The sequence below is a fragment of the Aquila chrysaetos genome, chromosome 1 (genome assembly GCF_900496995.4).
Source record: "Aquila chrysaetos chrysaetos chromosome 1, bAquChr1.4, whole genome shotgun sequence".
Taxonomy (NCBI): Eukaryota; Metazoa; Chordata; class Aves; order Accipitriformes; family Accipitridae; genus Aquila; species Aquila chrysaetos.
In genome coordinates, this window is record NC_044004.1 from 32,067,919 (window position 1) to 32,088,583 (window position 20,665).

The 20,665-nt window shown below is 37.0% G+C and overlaps 1 protein-coding gene across 1 annotated transcript in view; it reads right to left on the reverse strand.

The window, feature by feature from the left end:
* Positions 1-20,068, reverse strand: part of DLC1 (DLC1 Rho GTPase activating protein) — a 214,807-nt gene extending 194,739 nt beyond the window's left edge. The window contains exon 1 of the mRNA XM_030017058.1: positions 18,901-20,068. Within this exon, the coding sequence (XP_029872918.1) occupies positions 18,901-19,956 (1,056 nt within the window). The 5' untranslated portion in view covers positions 19,957-20,068. The remainder of the gene's footprint in view (positions 1-18,900) is intronic.
* Positions 20,069-20,665: the final 597 nt, after the last annotated feature.

Genomic DNA, 20,665 nt, shown 5'->3' on the forward strand with positions numbered 1-20,665 from the left:
CAGGTTATTGGGCTTGATTTTTGTCTGTGGTGTATGCCAACTTTTATTGGTTTAACACAAGACACACCATGACAAAATCAGCTCAGGGGAAGAAAGAAACACCGCATGAACACTCTGGCTACCGATTCACATGTGAGGCCAAAAGGGTGAAACTACAGTCTCAGAAATGCATAGCAGAAATACACAGAAATACACGCCTGGGGAAAGAACCTGACTCAGTCTATAGCCAGCGCCAAGGCAAGCTGTAGTGAATTTATAGTCACAACGAGCTGGCCTCCCCAGGGACGAACAGCACCAAGAACACATCAGACTTCAAGTGCATTCAAGGCACCTTACAGCGAGTGGTGCTGGACCAGTGATTGCTCAATTTGAAGAATAGGACATTTGGAATCTAAAAGTATTTCTTACAGTATAGAAACTTAATATTAAAATAATTGTTACTATTATCAAACATGTCCTTCTATGTGTGAAAGATAAATGCATAATCGTTCTAGAATTTCCAATAAAATATTTATAAACTGCAGTTCCATCGTTATTTGAGTTAAATCCTGCTTCCTGTGACTCATATCAATGTGACACATAAATGCCAATACGTCTGTTTCACTAAGTCAGTGTGTTTATTAACATGAGCACAATACCATTTGGCTCCTCTTCATTTAAAAAATGAGACAATAGAGCTTATTATCAGGCCCAGGTAACTAGAAGACCACAGGTAAAACCTGAGGCCCTTTGAAGTAACTGAGAGTTTGCTAGCAACAAAATTAGGATTTCACCAAACTGATTTGCATCCTTCTGCTATGTGTATCATCCAGGGCAACCATGCCCAGGAGAAGCCTTTTCATTCTGAGAGTTTATTTTTCTCTTGTCCAGGGCTCAGCTACTCAGCACATGTTTATGCTTGGGAAGATAAATATCTCTAAATATGCAATTAAGTTCAATAGTCATATTGATACTTATATACCTTCAGAAAAGGCTGAGCTTTTATGTTACTCCCGAACAGAAGAGAGACAAAGAGAAAGCTGAAAGGAACACTTGCTTACAGTGAAGAGTGACAGAAAAGGGCATTGAGAAAAGTGTCACATAGTTCCCTCAAACTACTGTATGGAGACCTCAGAGACAGAAAGCACATGCAAATGAGCAAGGGCACATCTACAAGTTATTTCACGTGGGACTGTTTAATTTAATCTAAATCTGATTTTAAAACATGGATGCTGCAAAAATGAGAGACATGTCCTCACTGGGAACAAACTCTGAGTTTTAATACGGAATGGAAGGGAGTGTAACAAGCAGGAGCAATATTGCAGCTCTGAAAGAACTGCCACCTATGTGTCTCAGGCAATTGCATAGATCCTATTAATACAACATTTCAGTGCATCTGTAATACAGTTAACCTCACATTACATGTGACAAGGGAAAATGATATTAACTCCATTTTAAGGATGTGAAAATGATAGGCAGGATAAGCGTTTTTCCCAAGGCTAAAGCAGGACTTGACCTAAGCAACAGTGCTGGCCACTGGGCTAAGTTCCCCTCTGTTTTTTAACCCTACTTCTCTGATCCATCCCTGGAGTGGTAACATTTGGAAATGTATTTAACGCTCTGATTAGTGGGGTAATGACTGTTTGCTATGATTGTGTCTGTTAGGGGATGTTTCATTACTGGTTCTCATGTTTCAGGCCCAGTTCTGACAGCGTAATCAAACTGGAAAAAATGTAAATCAGTTTTCTTGATATTTATTGAATGCATGTACTGTCTTGCTACATTTAACAAAAAGTTGTTTTTTGTTTTGTTTTTTTTTTTTTTTTAATGTTCTCCCACTGCTCCCTACATCTCTAGAGATTTCTAAAGCAGCTCTGTGTGGCTTTGTGTTTATCAGATTTTTTTCTCCTTTTCCTCTCCAAGACAGGAAGCTGAGGGTTTTGACCTCATCTGGATCTTTCCCAGTGTCAGGAGGTGGTCTGTTCAAAAAGATTCCATGACACTGATCTCTTCCTGATTTATCAGATAGCTAGGTCAATAAATAAGGTCTCTACTGTTTTTTCCACAGCTGTAAAATAACCAATGGACTCCTCTGAGAGCTAATTATCAAATCTTTTGAGTTTTTCTTTCAAGGAACAAGCGTTATCTTTCCGGTTAGTAAATTCCACTGCAGTGTAATTTAACAAAGACTGCCTAATTGTAGGAGCTCTGGCTCACATGAAGCAGTTCATTTAAGTAAAATGTTAACACTGGAGACCTGTTCCTTCTTTATAATTTTTTCTCTGTCCTTCTATCGGTATATTTTCTCAGAGTCACGAAGCCCTTTTACTGTTTATAAAAAGATTATAGAGCAATTGTCATGTCCAATGAATCCACCAAGTGACAAAGAGTATGACTTATGTGGATATGGTTAGTGAGGGCACAGCAGTAAGTGATAAGTGGGCACTGTTCCAGATTTGTCATTCTTCTGTCTGTATCCTCCTCGCCTTTTTGCTGCTATTGCCTCCCCATGCAAGTGGCCATATCCTGTCCTAGGTGAGGTGGTTCATTTGACATTAGGTACAACCCAATGGAAATATCTCCATCACTAGTTAGAAAGCATCTTTTCTGACACTCAGTGAAACCAAGGAAATGTGGAAAGCTCCAGCGACTGCCAAGACAACTCTCTTTAAACATCCGGCAGAAGTAGAAGTAATCTGAGCACTCCTAAAAGTTCATATGTCCCAATCTGAACTGATCTACTCCTGTTTTATTCCATAGGAAACCTTTAATTGAAAAGCATAATTAAATGGTTATTTATTAACAGATTTCATTGATAGCTCAAAATTTCTGGCTACCGAAGGTCAGTCAATAGGCTTAAGCTCGCAAAAATTTCCAGAACACAGCCAAACTCTTTTTCTTCTGTCTGTCTTTCTCTTAGTTTCTGTGCATTATATTATTTCAACTGGGATATTCCTTTTATAAGTTACATATTTAAGATGATTCTACTGGCTATTGAAAATATGCATAATAATAAAATGCTTATTTTGTCTGCATGTTATACCCGCAAGATTTAATGAAGTATTAGAATTCAAGGAACTCCCAATTCCTAACACCAGCTCTGCCTTTGAGAATAAATAAGATGACTTCTGTGTGTTTTGATTTATTCATGCTTGCACTGATGTTATGGTCAGTAATTCCTCTCCCAATCTGCTAAGTTTTGGTTAGATTCTCTAAACAACAACTCAAAAAGGTAGGGTGTTTACTGGAGATTATAGAATAAATATTCTATACTGTTTTTAACAAAAAGCTTCTACAATGATTATTTCCAGAAATTCTCATACTGTCTTTTAAAACACAAATAATACACAGATGGAGGTAATTTCTACAGGACAGACTGAACGAGAACAAATGAATGCTTATCTTATTTCCCTACAGAACATGAGAAGTGATATAATGACAAAGCAACTGTTCCACACACTGCCAAAAATGTTCAAAACCACTGCCACATAATACATATGCATACAACATGGGGACTCCCAGAGAAAGGTAGAAGATTTTATGCTTTGGTCATGGTAGAGAAGACAAATCTCACTATTTGTCATGGAGTAATGGGAACCACTCAGGCAGGGAATGACCAACAATGTAATCAAGTAGATGCCATAGATTCCTCTTGACACAGAGCCTCCTCATACATTTCTGGGTTAAGTCAAAATCCACATTTGCTGCACCTGCTGGAATTGTGGCCTGGGTGTAAATCTCAGTCGGTGTTAAATAAGAGAGAGCATCCAAATTAGGTAGATGGCTGAAATCCAAAATACCCACTATAAACTATACTAACTATTATACAATCCTATGCATAACAGAGTTTTTCCCCTGTCTGTACAGAATTACATTTCAAATTGAATCCAAGCACTGTATACCACTGAATCAAATGTTAGGCTTCACCATAAACAAAGAAAGAATCTTAAAATAAACTGCAGACAAACATTTCCTTTGCATTTTTTATTAAACAGCCCCCCCGCCCCCCGCCAACTGCCTTGGGACGACCAGGAGAGCGCAATGATTTCTAGCTGCTGAATTTCTCTTTTGTCTTGAAAAATCTGGAGTAATACTAGGGGTAAAACCATCCCTATTTTCAGCTCCCTTAACACTTGGTATTTAATAATCCCACAAGCTATTTTTGGTGAAAAATGTGTTCCAAGAGGGAACAAATCAGCTATTTCTGTTTTAGTCTACTCATACGCTTTCTATTCCCCCTGTACAGACAAACCTTACCTTTGAGGCTTACAATTCTGTCCTTACCAAAGGCTGAAGCTAATACTAATGGCGATGGTGGGGGATATTATTTGCTTTACTATAGGGTCCTACTATCAAGGGCCTACAGAAGAGATCCAGAGTTCCCTTCTACTACAGGCAGTAATTAAGAAAAGCAAAAGAAAGCTAATTGTGTCAGAGACAAAAAATCCCTAGTATACAAGGCATAGCTTCTCTCTATTTCTATTTCAAACACACATTAAGAGCAGTTTAGTGCTTATACTGCGTAATATTTGTTATTTCCTCACTCATCACTTATTCAGACTGAGTTTGATTATGCTTGCATTACATTCCCTGTCTAGATCCCCAGTGGTATATAGTTTTGTTTTCAAAAAAGTCTTACGTTGGCATAGGACGCTGACTTGTAAAACACTGGGAAATGCACATCAGGAGGAGCATTCATGGAGAGCTGAACAGCTGGCCAACAGAATGAACGCATTACCACAAGACTACTGGGAATTAGTGAGAGAACTAGAAAGCACAAGTACAGGGAGAAAAATATTCTTCACTAGTTTTACATTGGATCTGATATATTTCAGACAGCTGAAACAAAAACTGTAAAAATCTCAAGAGACTGCCTCGTCTGTTTAGGGGCTAAATTTTAACCTTGTTAGAATCCCGTATTCTTCTACCAGGGAACATTTATCAAATTCACCTAAAAGGAAATTGTAATGTACTGATCCCTTTTAAAAATCTGTCTTCAGAAGATTTGTTGGTAGTTAATATTATCTAGTCAAAATAATTATGTATCTTGCAACGAGTTTGGTCAGGGTAGAGGACAGGTCAGACATCTTCACATTGCAAGTGATGGGAGCATACAATACTGTGACTGCATCTGATAACTAGTCTTTCAATTCATACCTCTTGCACCGTGCAGATATGAATCTGCTGCCTTCTGAGATATTCTCTGTCTTCCCAACCTGTGAAAAATGTTCCCTGGGTTATTTACAATCCTAAAATACAGTTTTTCTTTGTGAAGGACTGCATTAGCATCTATCAAATCAGCCATGCAGCTATCAAATCAGGCAATCCACAATGAATCTCACTAGTTCATATCACTCACAAAGTCACTTATTATGCTTCATATCACAATCAGCAAACTCACTTCAAAAGCATGCTCCTGGCCCAAACTAAAACACTACAGCACATATGTGCCTTAACCCAGTAGCACAAAACTAACTAAAAACTTCTGCTTCTCTGGGAACTGCAACTCACATTTTAAAATTTTGGTTGTTGAATAACATGCAGTTGCACGCTGGGATTACAAATTCTAATATCCTCATTTTGGGACTGTAGATGATTTAGCAGCAACAAGAAAGAATATAGAATGCCTTAAAATTTACACCTGTTCATTTTCACAATTATATGATTTTGCTTAAACATAAAATAGCTTACCTTACCATATGCAGTCAAATAGAAAGGTTATACAAAAGTCCCAAAATAGACAGAATGTAGTTTAAAATACAGATCAAAATTGCCAGATTAAAGGGTTCAGTAATACTTGTAGTTAAAACAATGTCACATCCTATATAATTTTACTAGTTCAAAGACTCAGAATTACGAAAGCATAAGCATCTGTGATAGGCGTGTATAGGATAAGCCCCTTCAGCCAAACAAAATGAACACTGATGCAGGTAAAAATAGATAAGGCAGAAAAAAAATGCAATTATAGTAAGAGTGGCAGATAGGTTTTTTTATTCTTTGAGTAAATCAGACTGCTAGATTTCAAAGAGAAAGCTTTTGACACCTGCCTTTTACACCAAGCTTGTTACTAGCACAAATATTCTTTTGGTAGATGTGATCAAAAGACATCTAAGCATCGAATAAGAATCAGCCTCCATGGTTCTTGAGCATCCTTGGTGTGCATAAAAGCAAAAGTAAGATGTATCCACAGAATGTATGAAAGACACTCCCCCAGCCCCCCCCCCCCCCCCCCGGAACTGCAAACAAAAGTTAAGTTTGTGTACCCTGACATTTGTTCCTGAACTGCTTTCTCTTTTGCTGTCTCCCAGGAACTGCTTGTGTTGGTTTCTGCCCTGTGTATTCATACAAATACTCAGAAGTGATATTCAGAGTTACAGACAGATTGCTTTGTATTTTAAAGGACCAGCTACTTCAAAATTCAGTGGGGTGGTTTGTTGGGTTTTTTTTAATCTTTTTTTCTTCCCTCTGCAATCCATCTGTACTCAAAGAAAAACAAATTAATTTCTCAAGTGACTATTTTTGATTAAAGTCAGTACTGTAACAGTAATTAAAACAAGCATATATTTTCAGCTAGTAGGCCTGTGAACTCCTCCTTTCCCTCCCCCAAGTGACATGCTTTAGCAATGGTAAGGTGACATCATTAGAGGTCAAACCCAGAACTTCAGAGTTTGACAAATGGGCTATAATCGAGCTACCCCCCCTTTGGAGAACACAAAAGTTTCGTAAGTTTTTACAACAGCACTCTCTTAAAACAGAGGTTGGTGGAAAGCATAGGGATGGAAAATCTGTTGCTATTTCAGTTGTGTATCTGGTAAGATGGAAAATTTTTCAAGTCTACACAGATGGTAAATAAATTTCTGCTACATGAGACAGTTCCTGGAATAAAGAAATTTTCTCAAATAACAAGTGCCAAATTTTTTTTCAGCAAGACTTATTTTTAACTTTCCCAGGGACTTGTTGAGAGAGCTGGAGAAGTGTCCTTTCACCTTAAGAATCCTGGTTTAACTCCAGAAATAGCCTCTAATGTCGTTCTCAGCATAGACAAGTTTTCTTTACACTTTAAAAGACATTTCAAAGTGAAGATCAAAGCTCCACAATTATACTTTGCTGCTGGTAAACACTCCCTCGGAATACAGTGGCTAGAAAATAAGAAATTTCTATTTAAACCCTAAGACAATCAGCAGTGACTAACAGTGCTGACATTTAAACTGTCATTATTATGCTTCATGAGGCAATGCTGTTGACACAAAAGAGCTTGTCCTCCATGAACTAAGTGTAATGAAAGGACAGAGAGGGAGCCCAGAATCAGGGACCAAGTCACTGCAGACTATATCTGCTAAGGAAGCTCTGAAAAAGACACAGAATAGTTAGGTTTTGTCAGTCTCATAAATGGATTTGAGTAGATATTTTAGACATGAATGCTGAGCAAGGGGACTGCAAACTATTATCACTACTGCAAAACTAGTTCTTGAGGGTGTTTGGGATGTCTCTCCCCCTCATACTGAAGTGGAGTCAGAGTTATGGAAGTTGCTCACCCTTTTCTCCAACAACTTCATATTCCCTTCCTAGTTCACGTGACTGCATGGCTCTGCTTGGTTGCTGCCTTGAGCCCAAAATCAAACCCTGTGAAATGATGATGCTTGCAAAGAGAAAAATACACAGTAGTCTCATGTCACTGAGTGAGCTTTCTCTTATATAAGCATAAACTCCAAAAGGCTAAAAAGTTTAGTACTGCCACACTTAGCTTAGTACATGAAATAAGGAAAAAAAAAAATCAAAACATTTCTGAAAAGGCAGGAGTGAGTGGGAAGAATTAGTGATCTTAACACGCTGAGTAGGAGAGTATGGGTAGGATGAAGAAGAATTTTTTTTGCCTGTCAGAGAATGTAGATGACCTAGAAAAAAAATTAACTGACATTCTAATCTAAGGCTTCTGTTACTATTCCCAAGAGAGCAAAATTCAGGAACATATGTATTTCTTCTGAATCTGATTAAAGCTGATTTCCCCACAGTCATAACTATTCATAGGCTTCAGTCTGCAAAAATACAATTAATTTAAAACTTACATTGCAAAAGAACCTACAGTAAGAATTACAATATGACTTCTAAAAGCTTAATAAAATGTTTGTGAAATGTGCTAAATTACAAGTGCTGCAGAATGTTTACCCACAGAATATTAATCAAGGTACAGGCATGGAAGAACTTCTCAAATTATCTTTGACTCTGTTACTAGCAGTATTGAGGAAGGCCTGGAAACAGACAAACTGATCAACTGGAAGTTGTTTTTGTGAGTTGAGAAAGCTTTGTGCAATTAAGAGCTGAATGATCACTTTACATGGAAAATCAATTATTTTTCAGCTACTTATTTTCCAGTCTTATCCCACCTATAAGATGGTCTCTCTCTATCCCTGTCTTTTTTGTCCCATTTCTTCTCTTGTTCACTCTCTGGCTATTTTACTTCCTATATAAGTGTAAAGCCTAAACAGGACAGTGTTCATCTGCCACATCATCTTGTCATCATCTATCAAGCAGTAGAAATTATTTGTAAACAGGTGAGTTTACCATGCTGGAATAAATTCAGCAGATGTAGTGGTTGTGATGTACACATACATTCACTACTAACTTTGTGTGAGATAAATACAGTTTGGCATTTATCAGAAGAAAAGCGTAGTGTTTCAGAGAATCTGGATGTAGGAAAGTAGTTTAGTTTACATTCCCAAATTTTTGCTTGTGGCCATGCTTTTTCATTTTCAATGCAGTAAAGATGTCAGCTTTTAATATATTTTGAAGCTAAAATTACATGCAGCACAAGCCACGAGCTTTAACACCGCTGAATTTTTTCATGTATTTCATGCCTTCATATCAAACAGCCACGAATCACATAGCAATGATTATTAGTGCATGCAAACCATCTTTTTTTCAGAAGGTTGTGGATACCACCCAAGAGATTAAAACATAGAGTACAAGAACAGAATCAGCTCCTTAATGATTTTTTTTTTTTGAATGGGTATATTAGATGATATATTTTATGTTAAAGCAAAACTGTCCAAATGAATAAGACACTCAGGATATCCAAATAGAAACCTTTGTTTAATTGAATCTGGTGTGTGCAAAAATGTTTGGGAAGGAGGCATCTTACAGGAAAGGATAAATAAGCTTCCATTTAACATAAATATTTTACATATTGCATTTGCTATTCTATCTCTTATGTACTGTGACACTGCAAAAACAATGTGAAACTTAGGATATGAAAGTTATTGGTGTAATGTGGCACATTATTGAAGGACATCCTCATGTTACGGTGAGCCAATTTTTCATTAACGCAGTGTGCATAAGCCAAGTTCCTTATGTTCTGCTGTTGTAAAAGCATTAGACATCAGCTGTGACAGTTATGAAGAAGAGCAAGGATCTGGTTTACATTTACCATACATTTAACCCAGTGCACACAGACACTCATGCATACATATAGAGAGAAGCTGTATTCCTGCCTGGATTTTTTTCATAGGAGGAGGAATATCCCTCTAAATTTGAGTTCATAACCATTTTAGGCCATATCCTCTGGAGCTTGGAATAGTTTTTGGCAGCAGGAACAGTATTGTTTCATTTTGTAAAGCCATATTCAATACACCCTATCTGCGGCATAGACCCCCTTGTCTTTACAAACCTCCCATGTTGCCACTGAGAGAACAATAAAAGGACATAAGCATGAGCAACACATTTTTAGGTGTATCAATTGCATGTACTACCATGATGGGAAGCAAGAAAAAAAAACCCAAACCAAAACACCACAAACAAAAAAACCTCCATGGAAAACACTTTGCAGATGGATCCCACCTTGCTGCAGTTCAGCCCATGGGCTGGTCCTCATTGCTTATTTGCCTTTAACTACTGCGTGGGAATTGGTCAGATACGTGTGGACTTACCCACCACCATACTACTATGGCCAAATACTCCTTGATAGCAGTGGCAAAGACCTCACTGCTGTAAAGCCTCAGCCCCCAGAGCTGGCCAGGGTGGGCTGCTCTTCTATGCCTCTTCCTCAGACACAGCACCACTAACAGAAAAGCTTTTGCTTTTCACACAGGTCATGGCTGCAGTAGAGGTTTGTGCTGAAAAAGCTGCTCTGCCATAGCTATGGCTTCAAAGGCTCTTTAATATAGGCAGGGGTGCTCTAATAACTGACTTTCCAGGTTACTGCTGTATTTACTGTTTTTTGATGGAAGCTGTAGCTCTGTGTGCCTCTCGGATCTCTCCATTTTCACTTGATTGTTAATTCAAAGTGAACTTTATGCTCGTGAAGGCGCCAGATGAACAGTTGTAGGAAGCAAAGTTATTTTTAAAAATTTCTCTTTAACCAGTGCAAAAGTGTATTGTGGATGGTGATGTCATGTAATCCAGAAGGTTTTGCTCAAGTGTTTTAATTCCACTTCCCATTTCTTAAACTGTTAAATTTGGTTTTTGTGTACTATGCCCATTCATTGCTTCCAAGACAGCTTCCCTCAAAAACGTGGTGTTAATTACAAATCTGGTGTCATTTTAGGAAGTGATCATTGGTCCATTTAATGTGACCTACAACCAAGATTTTATAGACTACAAAGAACAAATAGTTGGCCCTTACCAGTCAGAACTTTTTAAAGATTCATTTTAAGAACAAACAAACAAAATGTTTTAAAAGTTTTCTTCCAGCCAATTATTGCAAACCTGGACAAAATTAGAAATTTCTGAGTATAAACTGTATGAAACTAAAGCTCTCTATGTTGGTTCCTGGAAGCGTGTAATATCACTTTGGTGAAGCGATAGTGCGTGACTATGAACCATGTATAAATACAAATACTTTCATGACCATTTTAGGTAGCTCAGCTCCAACTAATGCATAGCTTGATGTGCAACAGTCTCTTGTTGCAGTCTAGACAACGCTGGCAGCCTTTAAAATTTATTGCTGAACACTGTCACAAAAATGTGTCAAAGTAAAATTTGCATAAAGGTTATACTGTAATGGCCTGGCAATCATCCCATCCTGTTCTGAGCTTGTTTTAAATACTTTTCAGATTGTTTGAAATACATCATACTTCAGTCCAAACACAAAGGAAGTCTGTGGGAAAGCATTCTTTAGCTTCCCAGATGGAGATAATATTTATGATACATATTTTTGAAAGCAACAGAGAAAATTCTTGGTCATGTAACCACAATAATAGGAGTGCTTTATGACCCCAACTTTCTACTAATTGCCATAGATAATACGCATAATTTAAAAAACTTAGATCCAAATGTTTTAGTCCATTTATATTTTTGAACCACATCTTCATTATTAAATGGTAAATTTAGGAAGCAAGTTTTCAATGCAGAAAAGAGAAACAAATATTCATGACAGCCAAGAAAGTTTCAGTTTTTTTTTTTAAAAGAAATTATACTATTTGTTTTGCTTTACTTGCAGCTCTTGCCAGATTCTTCCCAATGCCTTCAAAATTATGACCATTTAATAGCAATGTGCAAATGCAGCAGATTCTTTGTGGTGAAGCAACTGTGGATCTCAGTAATAGTTGCCCACTGTACTAATACTACAGACTGTAGCTCTGAGATGTTGGTAGCAACTAACCTTTCAAAAAGCTGTTGTGGCTTAAGACCTCTCATCAATTTTTGATGGTGTTCGTATTCACATTATGAGTTTGGAAAAACAGATCCGTGGTCTTTCCTAAAACCTTTAGAAAGTCTGAAAAAACTTTGAAAAACCTGTAGAAAGCCTGAAAATGACAAGAAATGTAGAAATGGAACAAAAACAAATCCAAATTCCATACATGATAAAATAGAGTTCTGTTGTTTGAATGATCATCTTTAAAAAGAGATTATCAGATTTCCAATATTTGCATTTGTCATTGTCCTTCACAAAACTAAGAAAAACTATTCCCTAGATGCCAAGATTATATTATTAATTTCTGTATATGAAATAAAAGCTGTTCTGGCATAAGAGCAGGTCTGAATTGTACAGGAAATATAGTTAAAGAACCATATGATTTGAAAGTAATTTTGCTGTGATAGTGCTTCTACAGTAACTAGCTTCTGTAGTCTCTAAAGTTACAAATTATTATAACACCCAAGTTGAGCAAGGCACTTAAACATACTCTAAGAACACAGTAGTTCCACTGACATCCATTAATGCTTTTTTAATGTCTGGATTTAAGAAGTGAAGCCTTGGTCTCCTACAACCATCCAAACAACATTCATTGTTGTCCACATTTTCAGAATTTCTGATGATCATTATAATCTGAGAATGCAGATTTTTTCCTGTTTTTTTGATTGCTCCACTAGAATATTCACAAGACTATTATCTTTAAAAAATACTCAATGGGCAAACAAACTGTGGAAAATGAATGCATTTATACATCATATTTTGCAAAAGTGCAATGAAAGATAATTGACTTTGAAAACCACCAACTTTTAGAGCTGTCGTCTTCCTCTGGTTGACACACATTTGCAGACTGAATCTCAGAAAAAGGTAAATTCAATTCCCTATGACAAAAACAGGATACAGCAAAATGCACAATTCCATTTTTAATTAAGATTTCCTGTACATTCCTTCCTCTTGTTTTTATTCGTACTTTTATCTTCTATGCTTGTCTTTCCCATGCTGACCTGAGTTGTTACAATGCAGTCCTAACAAGTGTGCATCACTAACAAGCCTACATATGCCTACATATTACTACTTATGCAGTAATAGTTTAGACTGGATCCCTACTAAACCAGCTTCTATAAAAAAAACCAAACCAAAACACCCTGTAAGAGTCTTAAAAGCTAAATTAAAAATTGCTATGAAAAAAGAATTAATCATGAAATTATCCCCATTCAACAAAGACAGAATTGAGGTAAAGGGAGATTAAAACTTCAGAAAGACATACTTGTAACAGGTCTGGAAACTTGGTCACTGGTATTTTAACAACAATAAACTAAGAAAAAGATCTAAAATGTTGGATACTATTGTTCACAACAAGCTCACATTACTTTTTAAATAAGAATCTAATGCTGACAATTGAGTGCTCAGTTGAAAAGGGTTATGCAAAGTGAATATTAGAGATGGCAGGGAAAAAAATTGTGAGGAAACCATTTCAGTAAAATAGGTAGCTCTTATGATTTTTTTGGAAGCTTTCCCACTACTTCTCCCAGGTACCTTAGTGGGAGGACTAAGCCAGCAGGCAAGGCTCCATACGCTTCCTGTGGAGTCAATTTACAGGGTGATATGAGCAGAAGCTCCTGGAAGAACCTAACTTTCTAACTTGCCATAAAAAGCATAGTTTTAGCCTTGTAAAAGAGAATTTATTGCAGATTGTAATGGAAGTGAGTCAGCCTTCACATCTCATGGGCAAGCATAATATTCAGGTAGCAAATACGGATGGAAAGGCCTGAATTCAACGAAGCAATTTTTTTGTTTTCTTACATTAGTATAATTATAATTGATGAAATAATGAAACAAACTTTATTGCAACAGTACAGAAAATGCAAAACCATGCTTTAAAAACTCACAGCTTTTGTGGGGAGGAAAGGCCCTGCCTACAAAGACCTGTGTCACCCCAGGTGACAACCTTCTGCCTAGGTTTCTTTTTACATTTACTGCCATCGTTCTGCTAATCTTTTTCTTAAATCAATTTGCATCTCATTGACACTGGCTGCTGCTGTCATGCTGACATTAGCTGTGTTCTTAAGTATCCTTTGCAAACCACACAGCATTTAATCTAGAAATCTGGATTAAAATAGCAGCAATAATAGAGAGCATTAGGAAATAGCCCTGACTGTTATACTCTTTAGTCTTGTAGGAATGACTTTGAGATAACATCAACTGTTTGAAACTGGAAAGCTTCTAAGCAGGCCACCATGATGAATTGCAAGTAGTAAATATTAAAAGAAAAAGTCTCATAAAAGAGAGAAGAGGAATTTGTACACCGAAATGTTTACTTCATTCCTTTTTCAGTGACACATAAGCAAAATGTTTTAATGAGACTGAAATGCAGTCTGACATTACCTGTGAAGGCAAACTGATGCAAATTCATCACATATACTCCAATTAGCTTGATACCCCAATTAGCCCTTCCCGAAGCAGTATTCTAAGCTATACCTTTTCTTGGAAGGAATACAGGTGACCTAACAAACTTCAAGTCACCGGGCACAATACATCAATTGCGTTTCCTGAAACCAATCATTATGTATCGATATCTTATTTCATTGCACTGTGTGCAGTGAATTTGCCAGTACTTTATAATCTCTAATCTTACAGAATTTATTAATAATTTTAATCAAAATTCTCCATAACAAACCAGAAGTTTCACGTTAGAAAAGAACCCCAAAAGTTTCAGAATTAATACTTCATTTAGATAAGCAACTGGAACTTCAAATGCTGATCCAAAGTTCATCTGAACTATTTTGAACTTGATTTCTGATTCCAAGAGAATTAATTTTTGGAAGATTTACTCAAAACTCTTTCTATGGACTTCTCAGAAAATTACTGTGACAATAGCCTCTCTCCAGTGACTGAGCAGTTCTAGAACCTGTTTCTTCCACAGGTTAATGAAAACAACAACAATATTAAGCATTGCAAAGGAACATTGCTTTAAGATGCCTGAGAAAAAGGCTGCTTGCAGACTAGCAAATTTTTGTTTTCTTATATCGTTACAATCTGGAATATAAAACATAAAAGATGGAAAACTATTTCATTACTCCAATGAATGATAGGTTTTCAGTAAACTGTGTTTAACTGCAAGTATAAAGGCATGCAAATTTATATACCTTATCCAAACTAAGAAAACAACTGAACAGGTAACTAACAATTTTGACATGTAATTGTTCATTTGTGTATGTTAATTCAATTCTTTTTCTTCTGACATTCAGATATTAAACTACATGGTATCAAAGCAGCCCAAATATATGTGAGGAATGTTTCCTGCATTCCTGGATCAAATCAGAATATACTTCTTATATGTTTGTGTATATTCAGTGAAAAATCTGTTTATCTTTTCACAGATTTTCTTTCCCCTCAATCTTCTGGTACCATCTTGCTAAGCTAGTTTGAAGATTGAATTTTGTTTTTAAATATTAACTACAACTTCCTGAGCTTTATTAAAAAACATATTAATAGTAATTCTATCTTTTTGCACGCAGAATGCTTTTCAATACTCCATCTCCTCCTTTCCTTAAATGCAGGGATATTACAAACCCCCATGAATTGAGCCCAATGCTACTTGCTGTTGTATATGGTGTTTTTGCTGTTTCTTTTTTTCCCCACAGTCATGAGTCACTTTGCATTTTATTAAAAATAATAGGTGATATAACATTATCCTACAGGAGAGAGAAATGAACAATCGCAGTTGGTTCTCTAGCTGTTTTCTTCCCGTTTATAGGGAACAATCTCTAGCCATAAAATCTAAGGTTGGAGTGAGAACAATGAAAATTTCTTTTGTAAGTGGAGTTCATTGCCCTTTCATTTTTGTTTTAAATTTCCTGGATTTTTACTCAAACTATTGGGAGTTAAACTCCACAATGATCATTTTCTACTCCTTTACTGATTCATCATGTAAAAGAGCTGTCTTAGCCTTGTTTTAAAAATTGCATTTACAAAATACTGATTAATATACATTGTGACACCACAGCTGTGATTGTGTTTGGGAAGTGAGTGGTGAGAAGTTATTGTGAAACTATATGCCTCAACCCACCTTTTTATGCTGATGTCGAATGAAGTAGTTTTTTCATGTTGAAAAAGAATTTAAATTAATGTGTTAGAGTTCCAGTGCATTTGTGCACCTATGTAATATCCCTCAGCAAGGATTTTTCTGGCTATCCCTAAGCTTGATGAGACGAGCAGCTTGGAGAAAGCATAAAACAGGGCACATGCAAAAATTGGCAAGATCCTTTACAAGATAATGGCTGTTTTTCCCCATTTTAAAATCAGTGTATAATAATTAAATATTCTCCTTTTGTTGGTATTCTCTTAATAATCGATACTCTTCTGGTTTTGTATGATACTGTTCTCCAAAAGCTCTATTGCATTACACATGTGAACATACATGCGAGCTGTTGGGATGTCCCAAGCATTACAGCTTGGTCATTAGTTCCAAAGATTATTCCAATCTTTGGAAATTCAGAATGTACAGTTCTCAAGTGAAGTGACTATTTTAAAATCCAGAATTTATTTAACCCAGGAAACCATACAGGAGGGTCTAGTTGGCGTAGCCACATATAGTTAATCTATGTATGCTTCTGCTACTCTGAAACATTAATAACCATCAATTTCATGTTGTGGATAAACTGAATTGATTTTCAGTCAACACAAAACCAGGAAAGCTTGATTACTGGGGGTTCTTTCAATTAGACCTAACATCATTAGCTTCTCACAATTAAATTTAGGCGCTTCCTATTTCCGAGCCTTAGGAAGTCTTCCTGGGAAAGCAATGGAAAAGAGGCTGCTGTGTATCAACCATCTGAACCCGAGTGACTCGAGAGAACAAAGAATGCTGTAACAGCTGGACCTGTTTGCAAAAAGCATCTTCAGTGTCAGTACATCCATCATGACTAAAGCAATTTGCCGAAATGGAGCTAGTGCTGGTCCAAGATGCTAAACTTTAAGCCCTTAAGCCCTCAAACCTGCATTCATCTGCAGAGCAAGAATCACAGATCCACAGTCTCACCTCAGCTTCGGTTTGAAGACAGTAGATCTAAAGATAAGAGGGGAGGTCATGCTCTATTGCCACAATTAAAAGCAGTTTAAAATATGTTAATGAGGAACAGGTTTTCAGAAGAATTTAGTACCAGCAAGAGCAGAATGATGTCTACTCAAAGGTACTAAGATCTTAGATGTCATGGAAGTATCTGAAGTTCACCACTTTTCTGTGATCCCCCAAGGTGCCACCTCAAGGTTTGGGTGCCCAAATGCCTTTAGCAATTCATCTCTGTGTGCCTTTTCCCATATTCTGACCTTTATGAGCACATATTTATGTGCAACTATAATTGACACTGAGCATTAATCAGACAGTGGTGTGTTTTAGGCCTTAACTGCACTGTTTGAACTGCTGACCTTGAGAGAAAAAGTTTTATATACCATTCCCAATCCCTTAAGTCTTCCTGTCACTGCAAAGCAAATACTTGGCTTTTATGGATGGATTCAGTTTCAAGTCTGTTGTTTTTCTAATATTTTGTTAAAATCACAAAAGTGGCTTTCAGGGCAAGTTTGTAAACATAGGCACATTTTTCATTACAGATTATTACCAACACAGACGGGCTTTTGTAAAATAGTGCATGATTAGATATGTGATAAAATCCTGCACGCAGGAACACTGTTTGTAGAAGTAGCCTGCGAACTTAGAGATAAATAATACCACAAGCAACAACAGATCATATCTTTTTGCTTTTGCCAAATATTTTACAGTTTTTGGTAAAGACTTCTTTAAGCAAAGTGGTACAAGGCCACTCCTTCAGATTTACAGACTCCATCCCCTTTTACAATTCTCAAACCTTCACAGTTGCTGCAGACATGCAACTCTCAACCTTCTTTGAAGCAACTCCTTGTTTTGCTCCTTTCTATGTTCACATCCTTTCTTAGTTTTTCTCACCATTAGCCTCACTGGAATTTTTATATTATGGCTTTCTAAATATTTAATGGCACAAACACAAATCACAAATATATTCTCAAATATAAGCCTCGTGGGCGTGCATTTAAAAGACGAGTATGTGACCTCAAAACAAGATACAACGAGATACATGGAAACTAGCGGGATCGAAGCTATTAAAAAATATAACATGGTACATCTTGCTAACAATATGAAAAAATATACATCAAAATTAGCAACTATGCTTAGAAAAAAGGAAATGAGATGCTAAAATAGAGGAGCTGAGAATATGGTTACAGTAGCTAATTAGTTCTCAAATATGATGTTAATTCAGCTTTTTTTTAATTTTTTTTTTTTTTTAAACTTGAACTGTTTTCTACAGATGGGTAAGTTTAGCATTTCTAGTACTGCTAGTCAGGTTTCTACTTCTTAATTGTAACTCAGAGCCATACTTACTGCAAGATCAGTTGAACAGTTACCACATTAACTGTGATTGCATGAACTACCAAAGGAAGACTGGCTTTGAGGGCTTCTGAAACCTTTCGCAAATGTTACTTACAGCTTCTAACCATATCCATTGAGTGTTAATATTACCAAAGGGTCTATACAAGGAAGAAGTGGCCAGCAGCTCAGGGTGCTGTGTTGGCAGTGCCACAGTCAGCACATCTCCTTCCATTAAAGCCACTGGGAGTTTTATTGCCATGGAATCTGTCCATTAAAATTTTGTGATGATACTCTTCCTTACTCTGTGTAGACAGTGAAATTTCTCTAGTTGCTTTGAAATTACAAAAAATTGTCCCAAACTCAGCAATACTTCTTTTTGCAAGAACATATGCTCATGGGGCTGAGCTGAAAACCGAAGAACTACTGAAAAATGTTTCCACTCGTTTTTTCCCTTTTAAAGTTTTGTTGCACTTTTTGCCTTTTCTCTTTTTTCAGTAAGGCTTCCAAACCCCTGGACACAATCTGTTTCCTAAGAGAAACAGATAATGATACCTGATAGCAACAGAAAAACAAAAATAAAACGAAACCCATAGAAGATACTTATTCATTTAGCCTTGAACAACATATATAAAATAATATATATATAAAGTAAATATGAGATAACTTCCAAATTCACTGCTCAGCCATTTTCAGACCTTAAAAAGAGCTCCTGAAACTCAGTTGCTATCTACACACATTTTTTTCGAAACCATTTGAAGAAAAAATCTGACAAACTAATGAAACAAAGCTGAAAAACACATTTTATCCTCCAATCAATCAGTCACGGAACCACTTTCATAAGAAATTGGGGGAAAACATTAGAAAAAATCTCTGTAGTTTATGAGCATCCTACCTTTCTTTTGCGCAGTTTCACTTGACTGTCTGAATATTCTTGTGTGGTCAAATGATTCCCTACATGTAAACACGGAATGTCTTCTGTTGAACTGACATTTGAAAGGCATTTGTTTTCAGGGGCCACTTGAGGTTCTGTGAAACCACTTTCATCCAGACCATTTTCCACTGCCGGGATGTGAGAACAGGGAGAAGATTGCATAAGGCAGTCGCTGGATTCCACTGCTGAGCATAGCTGTCTATCACTGCTGGTGCATGATTCAGAAGAAATCCCACTCTCTACCACATTACACTCAGACTTTCCAAGCCCGTCTTTAAAAGCATCAGATTTCCGGCGCTGTTGTGCAATTACAGCAGTATGAAGCAGCTGCTTCCCAGGCATAATAATTTCTTTCACATTTGGAGAATTAGAATGATTTTCTTTCTCTACATCTACTACTTCATTTAAGCCTTCATAATTACAAAGCTCCAGGTTTTGGCCAATGCTGCCACAAACATTGTCTTCTTCCATCTCCTCTTTAGGAACTGTGTCACAGCCAGGTTCCTTACTTGTATTTCCAATTACTCCAGATGCTTCAGCTGCCTTGTTACCCTCTGTTATTGGTACCATCTGTGTTAAGGAGCCTGCTCCATTTAAACTCTTTTCGTCACCTTTTGGTTCCCCCCCTACAGCAGTGATGTGGTAATTAACACTATCCAGGTTGAGTGCTGAATAGTCATCATTGTCATCAGACACATGGACTAGAGTTTCTGTGCTGGCCTCCAGAAAATGCTCCTCATCCTCATGGTTGTCGTTTTCATCCACGTCCTTTGAAACATTTCCCAGCTGCTTTGCAGGGAAGCCAATCAGCTCTCCACTATAACAGCACTCTGGAAACGAAGCACATTTTTCTTTCCGGTCCACGCTCAAAACCTCATCTTTTTCCATACTTGTCTGCAAGTTATCAGCTACAAGTCCGTGACGACATGCTGTATTATACTCCACAGACTCCAAAGCCAATCCCATCCACTGGGTCACATGCTCTTCCCAGCTTTTCTTTCTGATTGCTAGAGACATGTCATAACAGTTCAGCAGCAGGCTGCAACGTACCTTCCACGGAGGACCAGAGGAGATGTCATGGCTGCTGTGCGCTGCTCCAGAGGGAGAGAGGGTTTCATCATTTTAACATCTGCAAGAAATAAAAAAAGACTGGGTTATTGGATCAACTCCAAATAAAAAAACAGAAAGGGAAGGAAGAGTTTAAACAAAAGTGTAAAAGCAAGATAAGACTGCGGGACCAGAAGGACGGGAATTTAGAAGACTGTTTTGGTTAAAGTTTTAATGCTTTTCATACAAAACTTGACAGCACTCATAATTCACTGTAACTTTTTTTCTGATTACTCTCCAATGTCAAGTAAACAAAAATGGTATAAACGGGCGCATGGACAGGCAAGTAGCTCCAAAGCCAAAATTTGACAATAAGTCTCTTTTCACTATGTCTGTCATAAGATATTAATTTCCATGGGTATAAATGGCATTATGTCTTATGGTTGTTTTGCACACAAAGTTATTTTGTATTTCTTCCCCATCCAGAGATACCCATGGAGTGCAGAATTCTGGCTGTTTCCCGAAGAGGTAGAGCAGAACTTGAGGGTTATTCTGAATTTACCAAAGTTATAAACCACTTATCTTATGAGTAGCTTTGGCCCATTTGGGCGCTCCCATTTTTATTGCTATTGTTTCACTCTCTTCAGCACAAGTTGTAATTACAAGTGTTACATGAAAC